We start from the raw sequence: 19,839 nt of genomic DNA, 5'->3' as shown, positions 1-19,839 counted from the left end.
GCCGCGACTATAGTGATGATATTGTGTACCACCACAGCAAAGCTTCAAGTCACCGACAGCTCATAGTTTCATCACATACCGTCTTAATAGTACGCTAACATGCTATAGCCGCTAGTAGCAATGATACCAACAGTAAAGGGCCTTGATTACCCTATCTGCCACATGGTACCCTGCAGAAGTCCTTGGAACTATTGAAGGAAATTGGAAAAACCAGCAATTGTATAAAAACTTGTCTACTACTTTTCCAAGGACCTTCAGATCATACACTTAAAAACGAGAGGTCACTCATTGAAATCTGTCCTGCAGTTTTCTCACAGTATCCATTACCAGAAAACGACTTTTCAAGTAATGAATAATGCTAAGTAGTTCTCTTTTAAGATATAACTTATTCCTTGCAATAAGAATGAAGTAGTAACTAATAATGTGTTATCCTGCGATGTGGTACGTTAAAGTTTTAGAGAAAACTCGAGACTCTCCTCTCCAGCTGCTTCCTAGTTGAGTTTAATTTACATGTAAATGACTGTGTCTTGTGTATCCTCAGCTGCTGCTTCCTCGTCACTTCCCAACTTCCTGTCTAGTCCGACCACTAAGGCGGTCAGCTTTTGGATGGTAAGATTCCCTGAATTTGTTTACATACCGTACAGTATATCTTATAAAAGTTATTATAGAGGACAACTTTTTATTCTGAAACTAATGTTTTGCAACACTATGGTGTGCATATTTGTTATTGATTTGGATCTGTATTTGGGAAAGGCACTCATAAGAGAAGCTCAAATATCCTACCTCACCAATGTTAAAATTGCCAAATACATGTCCCTGAATCCTCTGAACTTTGAAATATTTATAGCTGTATTTATGTTCAATGGACCTAGGGGTTGCCAGACTTAAGAACTGTAAATATGAGAGAATAGTATCTACTTTATACAGTATTTCAAACATGACTTGGTTACTGAACAAAATCTGGATTGGATTTCAGAAAGCTAAAGAAATCTTTACAAGAACATGTACTGTAGCTCTGCTTTTAAGAATCCAGAATTCCTTGCAACTGTCCACTTCTTCTTCAACTGTTCGGTTTTGATCTTTCTCAAATGTCATAGCATCTTCTCCTGGTATAGCTTGTTACTTTTCTTCTTCAGTGGTTTTTCCTGAAAACCACAGACTTTCTTCAGGAATGTTCCCACAGCCTGTATGTTCTGTAAATCTGTCAGTACCGAGCAAGTGGCTGCGAGGTTGCGTTAGGGAGATAGTGGGTTTGAACTCCACTGTCAGCAGCCCTGAAGAAGTCTAATGTAAAGCAAATTTTAAACACTCTCTTCCTTCCCATTCCTATAACGTTGGTGCCATGTAAAGCAGATTGTAAAAAAAAAAAAAAAATAATGAGGCCCTTGGTATTTGAATACTTGGGCTGTGAGGGATAGACAAGAAAGAGAAAAAGAGTCTAGGAGGATCCCCTTCTCCCTCATCAGTAGTGGCGAGCCTCTGCAGACACAGTTCAGTTAACTGCGGAAGACAATCACAGGTACATACTACCAGAGTGTAAAAATTTCTTCAGAGCTGGATACCCATCATGAACATTAATACTCGCTTCCAGGAGCTTTAGATGATTTTACTCCTTGAAATACAGCAGAAGCATGGTAATTCGAGCCTGTCTTATGAAAATTAAACTTTTACAAAACCTTGTAAAATTCTGTATGTTTCTCACATTATCGTTATCAGTGTACATTCAACCGCATGAAAATTGGCTGTCGCAGAAGATGAGTTTCTTTCAAAATCCTCTTGTTTGAAATAGGATTCCAAGTTTCATCTCTTCAGTCAACAGGTATCCACAGTTTACGAATATCTTTGTGTTCCAAGGATGTATAAAATGAAATATGTCTATGCCAGCCAATTTTTGTGCGGTTGAGTGTACAGACATAAAGAATGCAGCAGCAAGTGGAAGGTACGCCGACTGATGCTGTGCTCCATAGAAAACAAAACACTGGACAATTTCTTTAGAATATAAATGTATGTTTCTGTTAAACTTGGTAATGGCTCTTATCTGCTACAGAATTGTAAAGAAAAAAAAAAAAACAACAAAGAAAAGGTGATCTGAGGTAGCGTCAGCACCAATTACCATGCCTCTGTTGTACACTTTAAACAGATAATTTCTGGTTTTGAGAGTTGAATTATCAACAATATCTATGTGGTATTGGATGAAGTCTGGTGAAGAGTGTTATACGATGTCGAATTAGCACGTGTTGAGTTTCTTGACTTCACTGTAAAAAGTTGGAATGGAAGTCTGCCTCTATGGTACACTGCAGGTAATTCCAATTGAACTGTATCCTCGGGCTCCCAGCTAGTGACAGTTGGAATTTAAACTCTTTCTTATTATTAGAGTTGGGTCCATACTCACTGCTCTTTGATGTCTTACTCTGATTGCCCATTTCATTCTCAAATGTTATTGACCTCATTATTGTAGGAATCTAGAGATCATGATCAGTTTGGTCTTAGACAAGGCAAAGGAATGAAAGAAGCAATCCTTGCATTAAGAACGATGAACAGAAAAGTGTTTATAGCATTCATTATTCTGGTGATTAAACAAGGCCTTGGATGGAAATATTGTAGTTTTCAAAGCAGTTCCAAATTATTCAGAAGTTGACTTGCTGGCCCTATCACTTCCGAAGATTTTTCTGTCAGAGTTATCTCCCTTAGTCTTTAATAGTCCCTATCAACCTGCAAGGCAACAGGCTCTGAGTCTGTTCTCAGGGATCAGACATTGCCTCTTCCACCAGATCAACTGTATCAGTGATTTTCACTTCCGCCTGTGATCAGATTTGCATTATCATCTCCTAGGTAGTAGGGTACCCACCCCCATGACGTGAATGCACCAGACAGGAATTACTCGAGTGGAGAAATAGGGAAGGTGACCCTATCTCCCTTGAGCCGAGTTAATGGTTGTTTATGGTGCCACAACCAAGGGCTCACTCTCACCATAACTTTTCAATTTATTTGTTGATGAAGCAATATGTGTTTTAAAGGAAAAGAATCCACAGTATTAGATTTGCTGATGACATTTCCATAGTAGCAGAGACTGTGTGATACATTGAAACATTACAAATTTAAAATCAATACTAAGAAAACCAAAATTTTAGTTGCGAGCAACAATGGCAGGAAATTCCAAAATAGAACAAGTGCAACATTTATGTTATTTAGGAAAGACAGTAGATGCACCAAGGAAATCAAGAGAATAGCAGCTCTTGTTAAACAAGTTTAAAAGCAAGAAAGGCTTTTGTAAAATCCTTTGTCTCGAGTGTGCTACTTTATGGTTGTGAGAGCTGGACTATTGGGAAAAAGGAAAGAGATTCATTGGAAGCAAATGAAATGTGCATTTGGAGGAAAACGACAAAGACATGTTGGACCGAGGAAAAAAAAAAAGAAATCGAGATGTTCTAAAGGAAATCATTGAACAACGGAGACGGATAAATGATATGGTAAGAAAGAAGATAAGAACTTATACTGGGCAAGTTGGCCATGCGGTTAGAAGCGTGTGGCTGTGAGCTTCCACCTGGGAGATAGTGGGATTCGAACCAACTGTCAGTAGCCCTGAAGATGGTTTTCTGTCGTTTCCCATTTTCACACCAGGCTGTACCTAATGAAGGCCACGGGCGCTTCCTTCCAACTCCTAGGCCTTACCTATCTGTGTTAGTGCGACATAAAGCAAATAGCAAGAAAAACCCTGTGGGTCAAATCCTGAGACATAATGAATTTCTAATAAAGGAAGATAAACTTGATGGGAAGTGAAAACAATCCTCCTATTGTTGAGAGGAGAATGTTTGCAGCAACAAAGCTTAGCCTTTAGTGTATGATGAGAGATTTCTTATGTGTATAGCCATTAACTATGCTATTCCTGCCATAATTCATTGCTGATTGATCTCATAAAATAAACACATTTGTTACTCATTTTGATAGGTAATACAGTAGAAACTTGTATGTTATATAAATTTAACAATAAATGCAAATACAGTCCAAGTGTAACTACAGATAAGAGCACTGTACATCATTTCAATTAGTAAAGAAGTTGGTGAGTTAGTTTGTTTCATCTCTGAGAAACACTAGTTTTCTTATGTAGTTGAACAGTAATGTAATGTCTTAGAATCAGTCAGTTAAAAGTGTACATCATTGAAGAATTGCAACGTCGATTTGATGAGATCAAGATTCACACATGCAAATCCTTCTGCATTCCTCAGTGACCATCATTGCTTTGCCCTTCCAGCGAGCCGGGTAGGGTGTTTGAAAACAAACGTCTTCCTATTCCAACAAATCCTGAAGGGCCAACATAACCATCTTAGAATTGAAGGATTTTTCATTTTCTCAATCAAATCCTGTTAGAGATCATTCATATTAGATTTTAAACAATTATTGTTAAGAGTGTATTTAATGTAGAAATAGTTAGCTGTGCAGTTAGAGGCACACAGCTGTGAGCTGGCATTCCAGAGATGCTGGGTTTGAATCCCTCGGTTGGTAACCCTGAAGATAGTTTTCCATGGTTTCCCATTTCCACACCAGGCAAATACTGGAGCTGTCCCTTAAATAAGGCCACGGCCACTACTTCCCCAATACTAGTATTTTCCCAACCTTATGTTGTCAAATACCTGTCATGTATCAGTGAGACATGAAACTACTAGCAAGCAATGTAAACAAAGTTCTAACAAGTCACATGCAACCCCTATACCCATGAAAATAATGACATGGCGTCACTAAGGATGAGGGGAAAGCATTACACAGAGATCTGCCTGCTGATCTAGACATAGACAGTATTGCAGTGAAAAGACTAATGATTGTTAGATTGTTTTAACAGTGGGAGCGATCCCAGATTAATGTCTGGAGAAATATTTAATGGGTCTGCCTGATCATTTCTTAACTTGGAGCTGGCAGTTTATTTAATAAATAAATAAAAGAACAGTGTCACACATTTTAAAGTAGGACATCTTTCTAGGGAAACACAAAATTTCAAAACCCTAAAGTTACATCTTTAATTTGTATACTTTTTCAGAATAACCAGCATGCAGTATATTTTCATCACACTCCATTAAATAACTAAGAATTTCCTCCTTACATTGGGCAAGAATAGGTGCTTTAACCAACTATGATGTTCTAGTACTGCTTCAATATCCCCTGATTTGTAACCAGGATGCTTACGATATCATTGGCACTCTTAAATGTTAAAGGCAGAGAAACTTGAACCCATTTTCATAAAAGAAGATTATATCCAATACTTGTTGGGATGCTGGGAAAAGTAGCTTAGAACTGTGGCAAGTGTTGTCCCGCCTGAGTTGGTGGTATTTGAAGGATTTACTGGCTCATTAAAAAAAACTTCCAGTACCTCGGCATCTGCAAAAATTATAAAAGTTGTGAGGGGATGTAAAACCAGTATTATTAATATTTATCCACTATACAATGTTTGTAGAAACACTAAATTGTCATCTGCAGGACTGTAACTTGTAGCGTGAAAAATAATGAAGGTCATTGTTCAACCCTTAATTAAATACTTAAGATTAAATGCAGCTTGTATAGAGAAAACATTTTTCTAAATTGATCAATCTTTGTAATATTTGCTACCCTCTCTATTTTGAATGAAAGGAATCTGCAGCATGTGTACACTAAAGCTTCCATGTTAATTGTACTTATGTTCTGGGTTACCTTGAGCCATATTCAAAAAGCCAGGTTAAGCCCATAATTTATAGTAACGGCAAAATTTGGATTAATGTAATTACAGAACAGGCTAGAGCAAAACGTACCACCGAAGTCCCAGTCTCGTCCATAGCTATGACAGTATCATTGTACCTGAGTGTTACTCGCAGGTTCAGTTGTCCTGCAATAGCACTTTTTTGTCCATTGAGGAAAGAAACGGCAAACTACCTTGCCAACTGCACCACCATTGGTTTGGCAGTTTCCCCATAACCTCAGATGGTGCTAGTTGAGGATTCAACCAGCCTCTAGGCTGACGCTATAATAGGTCACCTGTCTGTTCCTTATTCAACAAAAAATATATTAAGCTTTCTACTGTGGCCTAGCCTGTCTACCTGAGTAGCTCTATTGATGTCCAAATATGAGAGGTCTTCTGTTCTGACTTCTTATCTAGAAGGGAAGGAAGTCTAATGACCAAAAGTCTCTAGGGCTTGTTACAGCAAGACCCAGATATCTAGTATCATTTCTGTCCAGCTCTTTGCTTCTCCCACATTTAAGGACTTCAGCATCTGCTTTGACGAGTCCATCATTAATACTGCCACCTTGAAATAGCACTTGATACTTAATTTTAGAGTTATTACAATTTGCCCCAGGCAATAGGTTACCTTTCATTTTGCCATAAATGTACAACTGGTTATGCTACTATTCTGTGACTGACTATGATTATTTGCATTTGCTGTATGGTAAATTGATGGGATTGAAGACTTCCTTAAAATTTTATGTTCTGTGTGTTTTTGTGAAAGAAGTATGAAACCCTAGAATGTTTGTGTATTGATTTTTTTTTTTTTTTTTTTAATGGAATTGGTAAGTCTGAATGGGATTCCCACTCCAGTGAAATACTGAGAAAGTAACCTGTGTCAAGATTCCTATACAAATAGCGATAGTTCTGTGCATTACCACAAAAACACAGTGTCTTTATAGTCTTGAAGCATATTATGTAAGTTATTGCTGCAATGTGCAATGTGAATTTACCGAATTGTTGCCCATTTGGATAGTTTTCTGACAAAAATACAGAAGAAACTTTCTGGACGTCTAGGCTGAGGTCCAGTCTCTGGTGAAACGTAAAGAGCTCGAAACTCAACTAGACAACAGCCTACAAGCTTTTTTAAAAATTATTGAGTTTGTGAGTGATTAAAAGCTAATTACTCCTAATGTTTCACTAAATGCTAAACCTTGATAGTCCAACTGTTATATTTGTCTTACTTTCAAGCAGTTTTGGCCATCTTGTTTAAAAATTGTTTCTCCCATACAAATTTTAAAGGGGTTTTTGTACATGTTGTGTGGTGGATTCATTATGCAGATATGCCAACTCCTCCAATTAAAGCAGGGGACTCTCAATTTTTCATCGTTCCTCCCATATTCTTGATCATTCAGACCGATTTCCCTGTTTTGAGAGCAAATTTATCATTCCTTTTTAAAGAATAAAGATCTCACTCTTGCCAGGCTGAGAAGCTTGGACAGTAGAGCACTGGTCTTCTCAGCCCATCTGAACAGGTTCAATCCTGGCTCAGTCTGGTGGTATTTGAAGGTACCCAATTACATCAGCCTCGTGTCGGTAGACTTCTTGGCACGTAAAAGAACTCCTACAAGACAAAATTCTGGCACCTCCAGCAACCGTAAAAGTAGTTCAGTGGGACATTCCCACTCTTTTCCTCATTCTGTCAGCAGCGGAAATTGGTAGGTAGCTCTTAAATGTGACAGACATTCTAAGGCAGTGTTAGTCATTGTCATTATTTTTAGCACATTTACACTGCCTGACAAAAAAAAAAAGAGGAGTCGTTGAAAGTGAAAGACCATGTGCCTTTTAGAGACAAGGCCGCTTGCAGTTACAGGTGGAAAGCTGGCGCCAGGTCAGTAGGGTATCGCACCCCCGCCCCTAAGCTGCAGTTCGGAATGGTGTCAAACAGCCTTTGGATCCTGCCCTGAGGCAAGTTCATCCAGAGTTGTTGCAGCAGTCCCTGCAGGTTGATACTGGGACGGAGTCCCCTTCTAATGTCCTCCCACACATGTTCAATGACCGAGAGGTCTGAGGATTTTGTTGGCCAAAGGACGACCTCAACATGCTCTAGGCAGTCCATAGACACATCTGCTGTGTGTGGACGTGCATTATCTTCTTGGAACACTGTCCCAGGGTGCTGTACCATAAGGGGTGGGACGTGTAGAAGCATAATGTCTATGACGTATCACTGTGCTGTCAGAGTCTGCCAAAACGCTATTAGAGGTGACCTGAACGCATATCCTATGGCTCCCCACACCGTGATGCTAGGGATTATACCTGTGTGTCTTTTAACAATATGGGCAGAATCTGCCCTCTGCGCCGCCAAACCCACACATGAGGGTCATCGGAGGTTATGGAGAAGCGGGTCTCATCACTGAACATGATGTGACACCAGTTGTCCTCTGTTCTGGTGTCAATGGCAACCGACGCATGGGGGCGGTAGGACCCGAATCTGGCGGATGCAAGTCTTCAAGACACTGCAGGAACTAACAAGATGATATAGAGTATCCAGTACATGTTCACAGATGGCGGGTGCTGAAGTTACGGGGTCCCACAATGCTTGGCGCACCACATGATGGTCCTTTCTGAGGGTAGTGTTTCTTGGTTGACCCGAACCTGCACGATGTACCCATTGAATCCATCATCGGGCCTCTGTCGAATGCTGTCAGCCTACTGTCTGCGAGGCATCGTGGGTGCTTCGTACTGTACATAGTCCTGTCTGACTCACAGCAGTTGACTGGTAATAACTTAACAACGCATTCTGGTGGCCATTCTACACATTATTAGATTTACAAGGATTTGTAATTTACTCGCACATCAGTGGTATACATGTGAACCGAAATGAGATAATATTGGACCACTCCTTCTGGGTGCTGAACTTTTTTTGTCAGGCAGTGTATTTTTCATCAAAGTTTTCCGAAAAAACTGTGGAAAAATGTTTTACCTTAATATCTGTTCATAAAATCAAATACTTTGAGCATAATTTAGTTCAGATTTTCTACAGAGGGCCAAGTCAGCTATAAAGCTGAACATTGATGGGTACCAGTCACATAACATTGTAAAGCTCAGATGTTTTTTCACTATTTTAGTATGAGAAATAACTAAAAAATAGTTAAATATTCTGAAATTGATGTGAATTATAACACATTATGTCATTGGTGCTGGGTTGTAATACATCGTGATATGTCCTAAAACAAGCTTCTAATTTTTTACTTTGGACATTGTCACAACTGGGAAAGTAAGTGATATAATGTCCAAAGCTGAAGGTACACCCGCGAGCTCAAAAATTGGCCAGTACCAAAATATTTCCTTTTGTACATTCTCAAAATAGAATATTCATAAACTGTCGGTAGCTGCTGGCCAAAGAGATGATACGATAGGGACTCTGTTATCCAAGGTTCCGTGTTATCTGAGCCTGATCAAAAGAAAAAGTAACGATCATCTTTTCGTCAGCCACATTTTAGTTGTTTCACAGTTCAATTGTAACTGCTTTTTTCAATCGGTATAACACTGAACATACAGCAAACAACTCCACTGTTTTGCGGCTTGAGTCATTTGTTACTGATCGCTATCCAGTTGCTGTTTCACTGCTTGATTTGTCAGTAGAGTAACCACTATTACGTAGAACGAACTTCATTGTAAAGCCCGTATTGTCGTAAGCATACTTTGAAGGTTGAGTCAAATGTTCCACCTTTACATTACCAAGATTCTTTATTATCTAATTATTTACAAATCATGACGGGACATGTTTCGTCTAACTTGTAGACATCATAAGCCGCAAGAGTCTTTAAGAGAAAGCAACACATTAAAATAATTCGGGTAGCCGAATAAGTCAATTAAAATGGTGAATAGTGTTCAGGATTGTTCAGAGTAGGGTTGGGCACTATGTCCCCGTTTCGGGACACTGTGCCGGTGCATCGTTATGTTCCGCTGTTCCGGAACACGGAGTGTCAATTGCTCCGAAACATTCTCAAGCGAGACCGAGATATTGACTTGCTATCCCGTCAGAAGCGCCCTTCCCCTTCGCCTACTAGCTGACTGTCGATACCGGCCGTGTGCACTTTGTTCTAGCGCCTGACACTCAGGAGCCGTCATCGGCTAAGTTAGCGTGCTGGCCTTTGGTCACAGGGGTCCCGCGTTCGATTCCCGGCAGGGTCGGGAATTTTAACCATCATTGGTTAATTTCTCTGGCACGGGGGCTGGATGTATCTGTTGTCTTCATCATCATTTCATCCTCATCACGACGCGCAGGTCGCCTACGGGAGTCAAATCAAAAGACCTGCACCTGGCGAGCCGAACCCGTCCTGGGATCTCCCGGCACTAAAAGCCATACGCCATTTCATTTTTATCGGCTAAGTTTGTGCATGATCGCGTAGCAGGATATTTAGCCACCACACTCTCCCTCTGCTTGAGCTTTTCAGAACTTATGATTTTCACTTTCCTCGAGTTCAGAGTGTATTGTGAACAGAATTACAGGCTCAGTGATATAATTGAACGCTCACAATGCTATCGCTTGCCCAATTTGTAATCGGTTCTAATGCTACTAGGCACACATTCATTATTTCTAACACCTTAAAGAGAAACTAAGTCGCTAATATTATTCTGAAACACTTACATCTACATGATTTGTAAATATCACTTCTTCACCTGAATGTTTCGTCTTAAAATGACAATTCAAGTTTTCCTATAATTAAAGGATGTAGAACATTCTGACATACTGAGCCCACCAAGTTATTCACAACTATTAGAGAATTAAATAATACACTTCACTAGCTTAAGTGATGATTTCACTGAACATTCTGAAAGAAAGAAACTCACGTTTTAACAAACTTCACCTCATTACCGCAAGCTACAGTTAACTGATTGGAAGCATCTTTTCACGCGGGATCTTCGAGAATGTTTACACTATAAGAAAGAAAGAAAGAAAGTCTTGTGTATAATAAAATGAAGTACGGGTACAACATACTGGGCACACGAAGTTATACTTGCCTATTTTACAATTAAATAATACACTAGTTTAATTGGTTTCACTTCGAGATTGGCAAGTAATCAGAGGTAAGCGGGACCTGTGACGACACGATGCGTTCGGCACCATGAGTCAAGTGACAGCGGATATAGCCGATGACGGCGCTAGACGGAAGTGCAGTGTGCCCGTGCCGCCCCCAGTCCCGCCATGTGCTGCTCGTGTTCCGTGTTCTGTCATATCCTCTTTGTTCTGTGAGTTCCGTTGCAGCCTGCCACTGGCCTTCGGTAGTAAATCGGTACATGCGAATAACTTAATGTGTTCTGTTTTGTGTTCAACTGTTCTATAAGTGTGTTTTCATTGAAGCCTAGGAATATACACCGTACAAATGACGGTAAACTTTCCGTGACGTCGCACCGGAGTCCTGTTTGGGACTTTTTTTTACTAGAATAAAACCCGACAGAGTGAAATACAATAGATATTTTTCTATTTTGTGTGCAAAGGGATCTTCAACCGGCACAATGTCCGACTCCTTGGCTGAATGGTCAACGTACTGGCCTTCGGTTCAGAGGGTCCCGGGTTCAATTTTAACCTTCATTGGTTAATTCCAATGGCCCGGGGGCTGGGTGTTTGTGCTGTCCCCAACATCCCTGCAACTCACACACCACACAACACTATCCTCCACCACAATAACACGCAGTTACCTACACATGGCAGATGCCGCCCACCCTCATCAGAGGGTCTGCCTTACAAGGGCTGCACTCGGCTAGAAATAGCCACACGAAATTAAATTAACCGGCACAATGACGAGACATTTCAGACTTAAACATCCCACAACAGACATTTATCAAAGTAGTTTCTTATCGGTGCATCATCACTCAGAAGACGAAAAGGCAACAACTGAAGCTTCAAGTCCTGTGCCTGCCACATCTGTTCAAGTAATAACTGGACAAACCTATCTTCCTGCGTCGCTAATGCAAGCTGTTTCATCATCATCATCTACCACCAACACTACTACTGCTACTACTACAACAGGTACGTCCGATCATACACTCGAGTTAAGCACATTAAGCAGAGGGAAGGTACAAAGATTGAAACAAAATAGAATACAGGCCTATGTCAACAACTAAGAGAAACTTGACGAACAGTTGTTGAAATGGATTGCAAAATATTTTTTACCTTTCAATATAGTTGAGGCTGAAGGGTTTCAGAAGTTTTTACCGATGTTGAATCCTAATTATAGTATCCCAAGCCGTAAAACACTTTCGAATAGTCTCTTGAATAAACTATGACACAACATTGCAAGATGTCAAGGCTAACATGTCAGAAAATGCTTCATATGTACCCTTACAACAAATGGGTGGATTTCATTGAAAAATGAAAACTATATAGCAGTTACCGCTCATTTCATATGTAAAAGTGATGGCACACTCTCTTCAAAGCTTCTGTCCTGCTCAAAGTTTGTAGGAAGACACACAGCAGACATTGCCGAAGAACTCAAGAAAGTGGTAATAGAATGGGATCTTCAGGACAAAAACGTGGTCTGCACAACAGATAATGCTTCAAATATGGTTAGTGCGGTTCAGAAGTGCAACTGGTGGCACGATCCGTATTTAGCGCATAGTTTGAATCTAGTAGCACAATCAAGCCTGGAAGAAATAAGGCCAACGAGAGAGAAGGTAAAACGTATTGTCGAATTCTTTAAAAGGAGCCCACAATCCTTGGAGAAACTTCACAGCACTCAAAAACAGATGGGTTATCCTGTTCTGACTCTAAAGCAGGACTGTCCAACACGGTGGAACTCGACATACAAGATGATGAATAGAGTGATTCAGACCAAAGAACCACTACAAAGTACTCTTGCAATAATGAACAATAATTCTGTGGAAGTTTTAAACAATGAAGACTGGTACATAATTGAGAAATCAGTTGAAATTCTTCGGTGCTTCGATGAAATGACAAGGGAAGTCAGCAGTGAAAAGCACGTTATCCTTTCAAAAATTGGATTGATGAGTAGGAACCTTCGAACTCATTACCAACAGCTGCGAGAGATGGAATATGACAGTCCGGCCATTTCTCGACTCCTTGGCAAGATATGTGAAGAACTGACAAGTAAAATTTGCAATAAGTACCACAATATAAATATAATGTGGGAAGCAACACTTTTAGATCCACGTATGGTTTTATGAAGGATGAAAGCAAACTTAAAGAAATAAAGGAAAAACTTATTAATGATGCCGCTACCGTTATTGGCACTGCACACCAACAGACAGCTGTTAACACATCAGGTGGAACACAAGAGCCCTCATCAAATGAGAGTCAGGCATATGGGTCTACAGTATCATTTTCGAGCATACTATGGAAAAACTTTGATGCAGGCGTTGAAGAGCTCGTTCAAGCGCCAACTGTTAATCCAAAAACAGTAAGTATCATACAGATGGATAAGTATTTAAATATGCCTCTTCTGCATAGGTTAGAGAATCCTCTTCAATGGTGGAATGACAACAAAGATACCTTGCCAGCCCTCTACGACTTAATGAAGGAGAGACTTTGCATTATGGCGACATCAGTTCCCTGTGAACGAGTGTTCTCAAAGCAGGGACAGACCATCACAGAAAACCGTACACGTCTGAAAAGTGACAAAGTTTCTAAAATCATGTTCCTGAATGCAAATTTGCCGTGAACATTTTGAGCACCATTTAAAGTGTTGTAGCCTATTGGAAGATTAACATTTGTCGGTAGTTTCACTTAATTTTTATTTTCGTGCTCTCCTTGTACAGTATATAGTGTTTAATTTTTATTTTCGTGTTCTCCTAGTACAGTATAATATAGTGTTTAATTTTTATTTTCGTATTCTCCTTGTATAGTATATACTGTTTAATTTGTATTTTAGTGTTCTGCTTTAATATCGTGTACGTAAATAGAGTACCGGTACTGACGAATATATATATATATATATATATATATTTTGCTAGTGGCTTTACGTCGCACCGACATAGATAGGTCTTATGGCGACGATGGGACAGGGAAGGGCTAAGAGTGGGAAGGAAGCGGTCGTGGCCTTAATTAAGGTACAGCCTGGTGTGAAAATGGGAAACCACGGAAAACCATTTTCAGGGCTGCCGACAGTGGGGTTCGAACCTACTATCTCCCGAATACTGGATACTGGCCGCACTTAAGCGACTGCAGTTATCGAGCTCGGTAAATATCTCTTTAATTGTGCGAGTATGTGTTTAATTAGTGAAAATAACATTGTGACATTTGTAAACACATCTACAGCCAGTGTAATTATGACAGGTGTATTTCAGAATGAATGAAGACATTCTTATCCTAAAAATATTTTAGACATGATATTTCTGGGTGCATATTTCAGATTTTCGACTGGTTTTTCACGTGCCGTGAAGTTTTATCCTGGCCCTAATTACAATACCTGCCGATACATTCAACTGGTGGAAATATCCTTAGATTAGTTACTTTTAAACACCTGTACTGCCATTGTAACTGTGTTATCTGTATTTCGTATTGACCGAAAAAATCTTGACCTAAACGCAGCCTTTAAACGAGATTATTGTGCGCGAATTTCAGTGTTACAACTGTTCGTTCGCGTTTCGTGCAGCTTTATGCTGGCCATGGCCATTAGAAACTACACAGTACACACAGCACGTTCGATACACTGATACAGGCATAGTCCCGCTGGCCCGGAGCATGTAATGTTGCCTCTCGAAGTTCTCTCTACTGCGCAGTGCGTAGTTACAGCCCCGCGTCCGAAGTGCCCACTGCACACAGCCAAGGCTAACTAGTTTATCTAGTGCCGCCTTCGACACAGCACGTTCGTTACAGGCACATTCCAGCTGACGCGGAGCATATCATGTTGTCTGTCTCTCTCTCTCTCTACTATGCAGTTACAGTTCCGCGTCCCATGTTGCGGCACTCTGTACCGAAACGCTCCGCCTCCAAGCTCCTAATGTTGCGGAACAACTGAATGTTCCGGTCTGCCCAACCCTAGTTCAGAGCACAACAATTAAAAATATTATGTTGGCGTTAAAATTCTTCTTTTTGAAGGTGCTGTGTTGACATACAATATTCTGTTGCGTCGGTGAAAGTTTGATAATGTAGTGCACAATGTTAAGGTCGTCTTATTGGCATGGTGTTGACATTTCTTGCTGAGAAGTTAGGTGGAATATTTAAACATGAAAACGTGTGTGGAATGTGCAGTAAAGGGCCCTAAAGCGAGAATGATAGCTGTTTTTAGTGTTACAAAAATTTGCCTATTTTATCTTGTGATATAAAGCAATAAATAAGAAATATAAAAAGTGCGGCACATCTGATTACTTACGTTCTCGCCTGTTCGATGCCATTGCTATTACTGCTGAAAATGAAAGTGCCATACAAAAATTGCCAATTGACAGTCAAACAGAAATTAGACTCAATATTTGCAAAAAACTTTCTGATCTAATAGTCACAAAGGCAATGCTACAGTTATTTTTTTTGCTAGGGGCTTTACGTCGCACCGACACAGATAGGTCTTATGGCGACGATGGGATGGGAAAGGCCTAGGAGTTGGAAGGAAGCGGCCGTGGCCTTAATTAAGGTACAGCCCCAGCATTTGCCTGGTGTGAAAATGGGAAACCACGGAAAACCATTTTCAGGGCTGCCGATAGTGGGATTCGAACCTACTATCTCCCGGATGCAAGCTCACAGCCGCGCGCCTCTACGCGCACGGCCAACTCGCCCGGTGCTACAGTTATTATGAACACAGAGACTTACATGCAAAAAACCAAAACCTTCTTTTCCGAGAATTATTTTAAACTGATGATAAGTGGGATCTTTTCTTAATATAAATCCCAGTAACCCCACAGCCAAAGCATTGCCTGAAGTCCACAAAACAGATATTCCCAAAAGACCCATAGTTAACTACAGGAACAGCCCAACTTACAAAACTTCTTGAAGAAATACTATAAATTTGAAAATCCCAGCTCTATTAAGAATTCTATACAATTTTGTAATTTGACAAAAAACCTATTATTACAACGACAAAAAAAATGTACTCATTTGACATAAAATTATGTATTCTAAAATACAGAAAATTAAGCATACAGGAGATAGAAGAATTTTTAAATATTTTAGAATTTGTAACTTCCAACAATTACTTCACTTTTTCATTAAATTTTATAACCAGGACAGTCTTCCTAAGGGCTCTCCGGCTTCAGGAATAATGGCAGGAATTTATTTAGATCACTTGGAAAATTCCAAAATTCTTAATAAAATTAGAGGTATTGTATTCTGGACGCGCTTTGTTGATGATACATTTGCCATAATAGACCACATCTCCAATGGCGATTTCATTCTTGAACAGTTGAATCAAAATGCAATTGATCCATGGATCAAGTTTACTTCCGAAGCGGAAGTCAATAATTCTTTAAATATCTTGGATGTTACTATCAATAACAGCTCCAACAAATTCTCTTATACCATACTCAGGAAGCCTACCCAAAATATTAATACCATCGGGCAAGATTCTATGCATCCCGAATCTCAAAAAAGAGCAACATTGTATAGTTTGATCCGCAGAGCTTTTCATATCCCTTTATCTAATGTAAATTGTAAAAAAGAACTCGACTCCATCCACTTAATGGCGAGAAAAAACGGGTTTAGCAGGCATTTCATTCAACTCTGCTTAGAGAAACAGATAAATACGCCACTTTCACTTATTATTGGTGTAAGATTTACGATATCACCAACATTTTTAAGAAGCATAAGATCAATATTGCTTTTAAAACAGTCAACAATAACACTACCCTCTTTTACAACCAACATAAAATTAACAACACTATGAATAAATATAATAAATCAGGCGTATATAAGTTGAATTGCAACCAATGTCGCGCAGGAATTGGGCAAACAGGAAGAGGCTTTTCAGTTAGATATAAGGAACATATCAACGCTGCTAAACACGGAAGATACTCTGCCATGAGCACTCATATGACAGAGTCCAATCATTTCTTTACTTCTATAGAACAGGACTTAAAAATTCTTTATTTTCATAATAAGGGCACTTTACTTATCGTTCTCGAGAACATCTATATTGATATAGATCAAAAACGTAATCCCATTCAGAAACTGCGAACGTAATTTTCTAGGCATTGCTTAAAAGTTCCTACTTTGACAAATTTACAAACAAGCTTCCACGTGATAGCTCCCCGCCTATTGATTCCAACCTTCCCCTTACACACAACCTCCATAGTTCGCCCCCAGTCAGCCACAATCATCCTCACTGAACTAGTCGCTCTCGAACAGGCGAGAACGTAAGTAATCAGATGTGCCGCACTCTTTATATTGCTTTATATCACAAGATACAAAAATTTGCCTATTTTAACACTAAAAACGGCTATCATTCTCGTTCCAGGGCCCTTTACTGCACATTCCACACAAGTTTTCATGTTCAAATATTCCACTTAACTTCTCAGCAAGAAGTGTCAACATCATGCCAATAAGACTACCTTAACATCCGCTCACTGGATTCCTTATACATCCTTTTTATGCTACTGGATTTAACATTGTGCACCACATTAACACACTTTCACAGACGCAACAGAATATTGTATGTCAGCACAGCACCTTCAAAAGGAAGAATTTTAACGCCAAGTTTTACTGAATCATCCCATATGGACAATTTTAATGCCAGCTATATATTTTTAAGTGTTGTGCTCTGAACACTCTTCACCATTTTTATTGACTTATTCGGCTACCCAAATTATTTTAATGTGTTGCTTTCTCTTAAAGACTCTAGCGGCTGCTGATGTCTACAAGTTAGACGAAACATGTCCCGTCATATTTCTAAAAATGATTTGTAAATAAATTGATAATAAAGAATCTTTGCGTTGTAAAGGTGGAACATTTGACTCAACCTTCAAAGAGTAACCACTATGTTGGCTGTTGGTCAAATGAGTGAAGAGTTTAGCCTTTCTAATCAAAACACAATTTGTATTAAGCATGCGCTTTATCAGAGCTTTTGCTTATCTGGGGTAATTTTGGTCCACATTAACTCAGATAATCAGGACACCACTATACTTGGAATCCTGCCACTTGGAGGTAATGTCGTCAATTTTTGTGCGCATTCGAGTGTACTTCCTGACTGACTGACTTGAAAGAAGTCGACATGCCTGTCCAAATCTTCTGTATCTTACTAGGTGATATCCATAGTTCTAGAGAGTGAAGCTGTGGTAAAGTCATGGATCATTGGCCAAAATTATTTTCTATGTGAATGAATTTTATTCTCTGCAATTTGCACATTGTAACGATACATCCCTGTCATGAGTAGTCTGTATAATACGTATGTAATTTTGCCTTGGTAAATCAATCAACTGCATAGAAATTAACTCTACCAATAAGATAAACCTTGAAAGACCTTTCAAGGATTTTAGCAAAGTGTTTTGATACAAGAAACTCCTAGTCTCCAGTGAGTATTGTATGCTTCATTGGTACTACACTACTCAATTTAAAGAAGAGGTAGGTTGACTGGTTGGTGGTGGTCAGTATTTAGTCTTTCTTTTATTGGAGAATGGAGATTTTTAGACGTCAATATACCACAGTCTTGTAGAAGTAATAGATATCTGGTCCATTAACAAAAATTACTTGCCATTGAGTCATGACAAACTTGTATCCAAACACTTTAGCATACAAGGAAAGTTTGTTGATAGAATTCTTATCAAACTTGTGTTTGTTCTTGTGTATTTTATTTTTCATAACATTCCAGTATTTAATGCTCAGTGTCATGACTTGTATTTCTACAGAATTTGTAAGACAGATGTGAGGCATTTTCTATTTATTATAGTCATGAGATTTGTTGGCTTTGATATTCTGTACTGTATGCCGTATTATTGAACCTCCATACAAGTGAATGTCTTCATTTTCCTAGGTATCCACGAACCTGAGAGTCTAGTCCTGGAAAAACTACTGTATATTTTTACTGGTAATAAGATATTTTTAAAAACTGAAAATTTGTTTTGTTATATTTGTGTATGTTCTTTTTATTAATAGCTAATTTATTGTTTGTTTAATGTCAATGGATGAAATAAATTTTGTTTTGCAAGAGAAATATTAGTTTGTTAAAGTATACTATGTGATCAAAAATATCCACACACCCACTTAAATTTGTGCTCTCTGTTTTCTTTGGATATACTGCCCAGTAGTGGGAATTATAAAAGGCCAGGATTGGGCCAACTCAAAATAACAGCTCGACCTCTTCTAGGCACTGGCCAGAGAAGGTTGCTCGACACAGCTCACTCCTCTACAGAACGTTTTTAGTGGAATTAACCAACGGTAAAGCCAGTTAAGTGCCCCGCTCGCTTTTAAAGCGCTGCGTTTTTGTATAAGTAAGAAAGGAAATGCAACATACCAGGAAAAACACCTTGAAGTGCTCTTTCCAGCGAAATACAACTCGACCTTCAACTGCTGAAATCCACCGTGGATCAATTAGATGCCTCAATGAATTCTATCTGCATAAAGGTAATTTCAAGCAATACTTTTGATAGGCTTTTGACTAACTTTTCTGGACAAAACAGTGTCACACTTTTACTGGCGAACACGTCCCAGTCAAAATTAGCCCAGCTGGCATTGAGGCAACAAGAGTAAGGCTATTCAACATTCCCCTGGAAGTACCAAATGAAAGAGTTCGGACATACAAAATATGATACCGTTAAATTGGTTACAAATGAATACTGGTCACATTATTATAAATTACAAGATGCAAATACAAAATAGACCTTCAAAATAAAATTCCATCCTTTATCTTCACAGAAAAGTTAAGGACCAAGTTCTATTTAACGGTGAAGAAAAAAAACCTGCGCTGTTTGTAATCCTACTGAACATCTCAGTATTGACTATCCACGTCGGTACAGGCCAATGGCATGTTTAGAAAATATCTGCACAGAGAGAGGCGAACAGCCAGTAATACAGCAACAGTACAATACGGAGTATCCACCCCTAACAAAGCAGCCAAAGCCACTTGAGTGTACCCGCGCAGGAAAACGCTACAACAGGTTCTTATCTCATCAGGAACGAACTTGCCCCTAACTAGCAGCACACACACGAGCCAAATTGCTAACTGAAACTGTCTGAAGAATATATTCAAGAAATGATCAATCCCTCA

General features: G+C 39.3%; 1 protein-coding gene across 3 annotated transcripts in view; it reads left to right on the top strand.

Moving 5' to 3' along the window:
- The window catches only part of LOC136884436 (phospholipid phosphatase 5), a 46,029-nt gene extending 26,575 nt beyond the window's left edge, over nucleotides 1-19,454 (top strand). For 2 of the 3 annotated variants that reach the window (XR_010861363.2, XM_067156601.2), the window contains exons 7-8: nucleotides 542-609; nucleotides 18,607-19,454. Coding sequence is in view for 1 of the 3 variants with exons in the window: in XM_067156601.2 (XP_067012702.2) it covers nucleotides 542-609; nucleotides 18,607-18,622 (84 nt within the window). In the remaining 2 variants the exon portion in view is untranslated. The remainder of the gene's footprint in view (nucleotides 1-541; nucleotides 610-18,606) is intronic. The other variant, XR_010861362.2, reaches the window with a different exon arrangement.
- Nucleotides 19,455-19,839: the final 385 nt, after the last annotated feature.

The sequence above is a fragment of the Anabrus simplex genome, chromosome 12 (genome assembly GCF_040414725.1).
Source record: "Anabrus simplex isolate iqAnaSimp1 chromosome 12, ASM4041472v1, whole genome shotgun sequence".
NCBI classification, from domain to species: Eukaryota; Metazoa; Arthropoda; class Insecta; order Orthoptera; family Tettigoniidae; genus Anabrus; species Anabrus simplex.
This window is presented reverse-complemented; position numbering and strand designations above follow the sequence as displayed.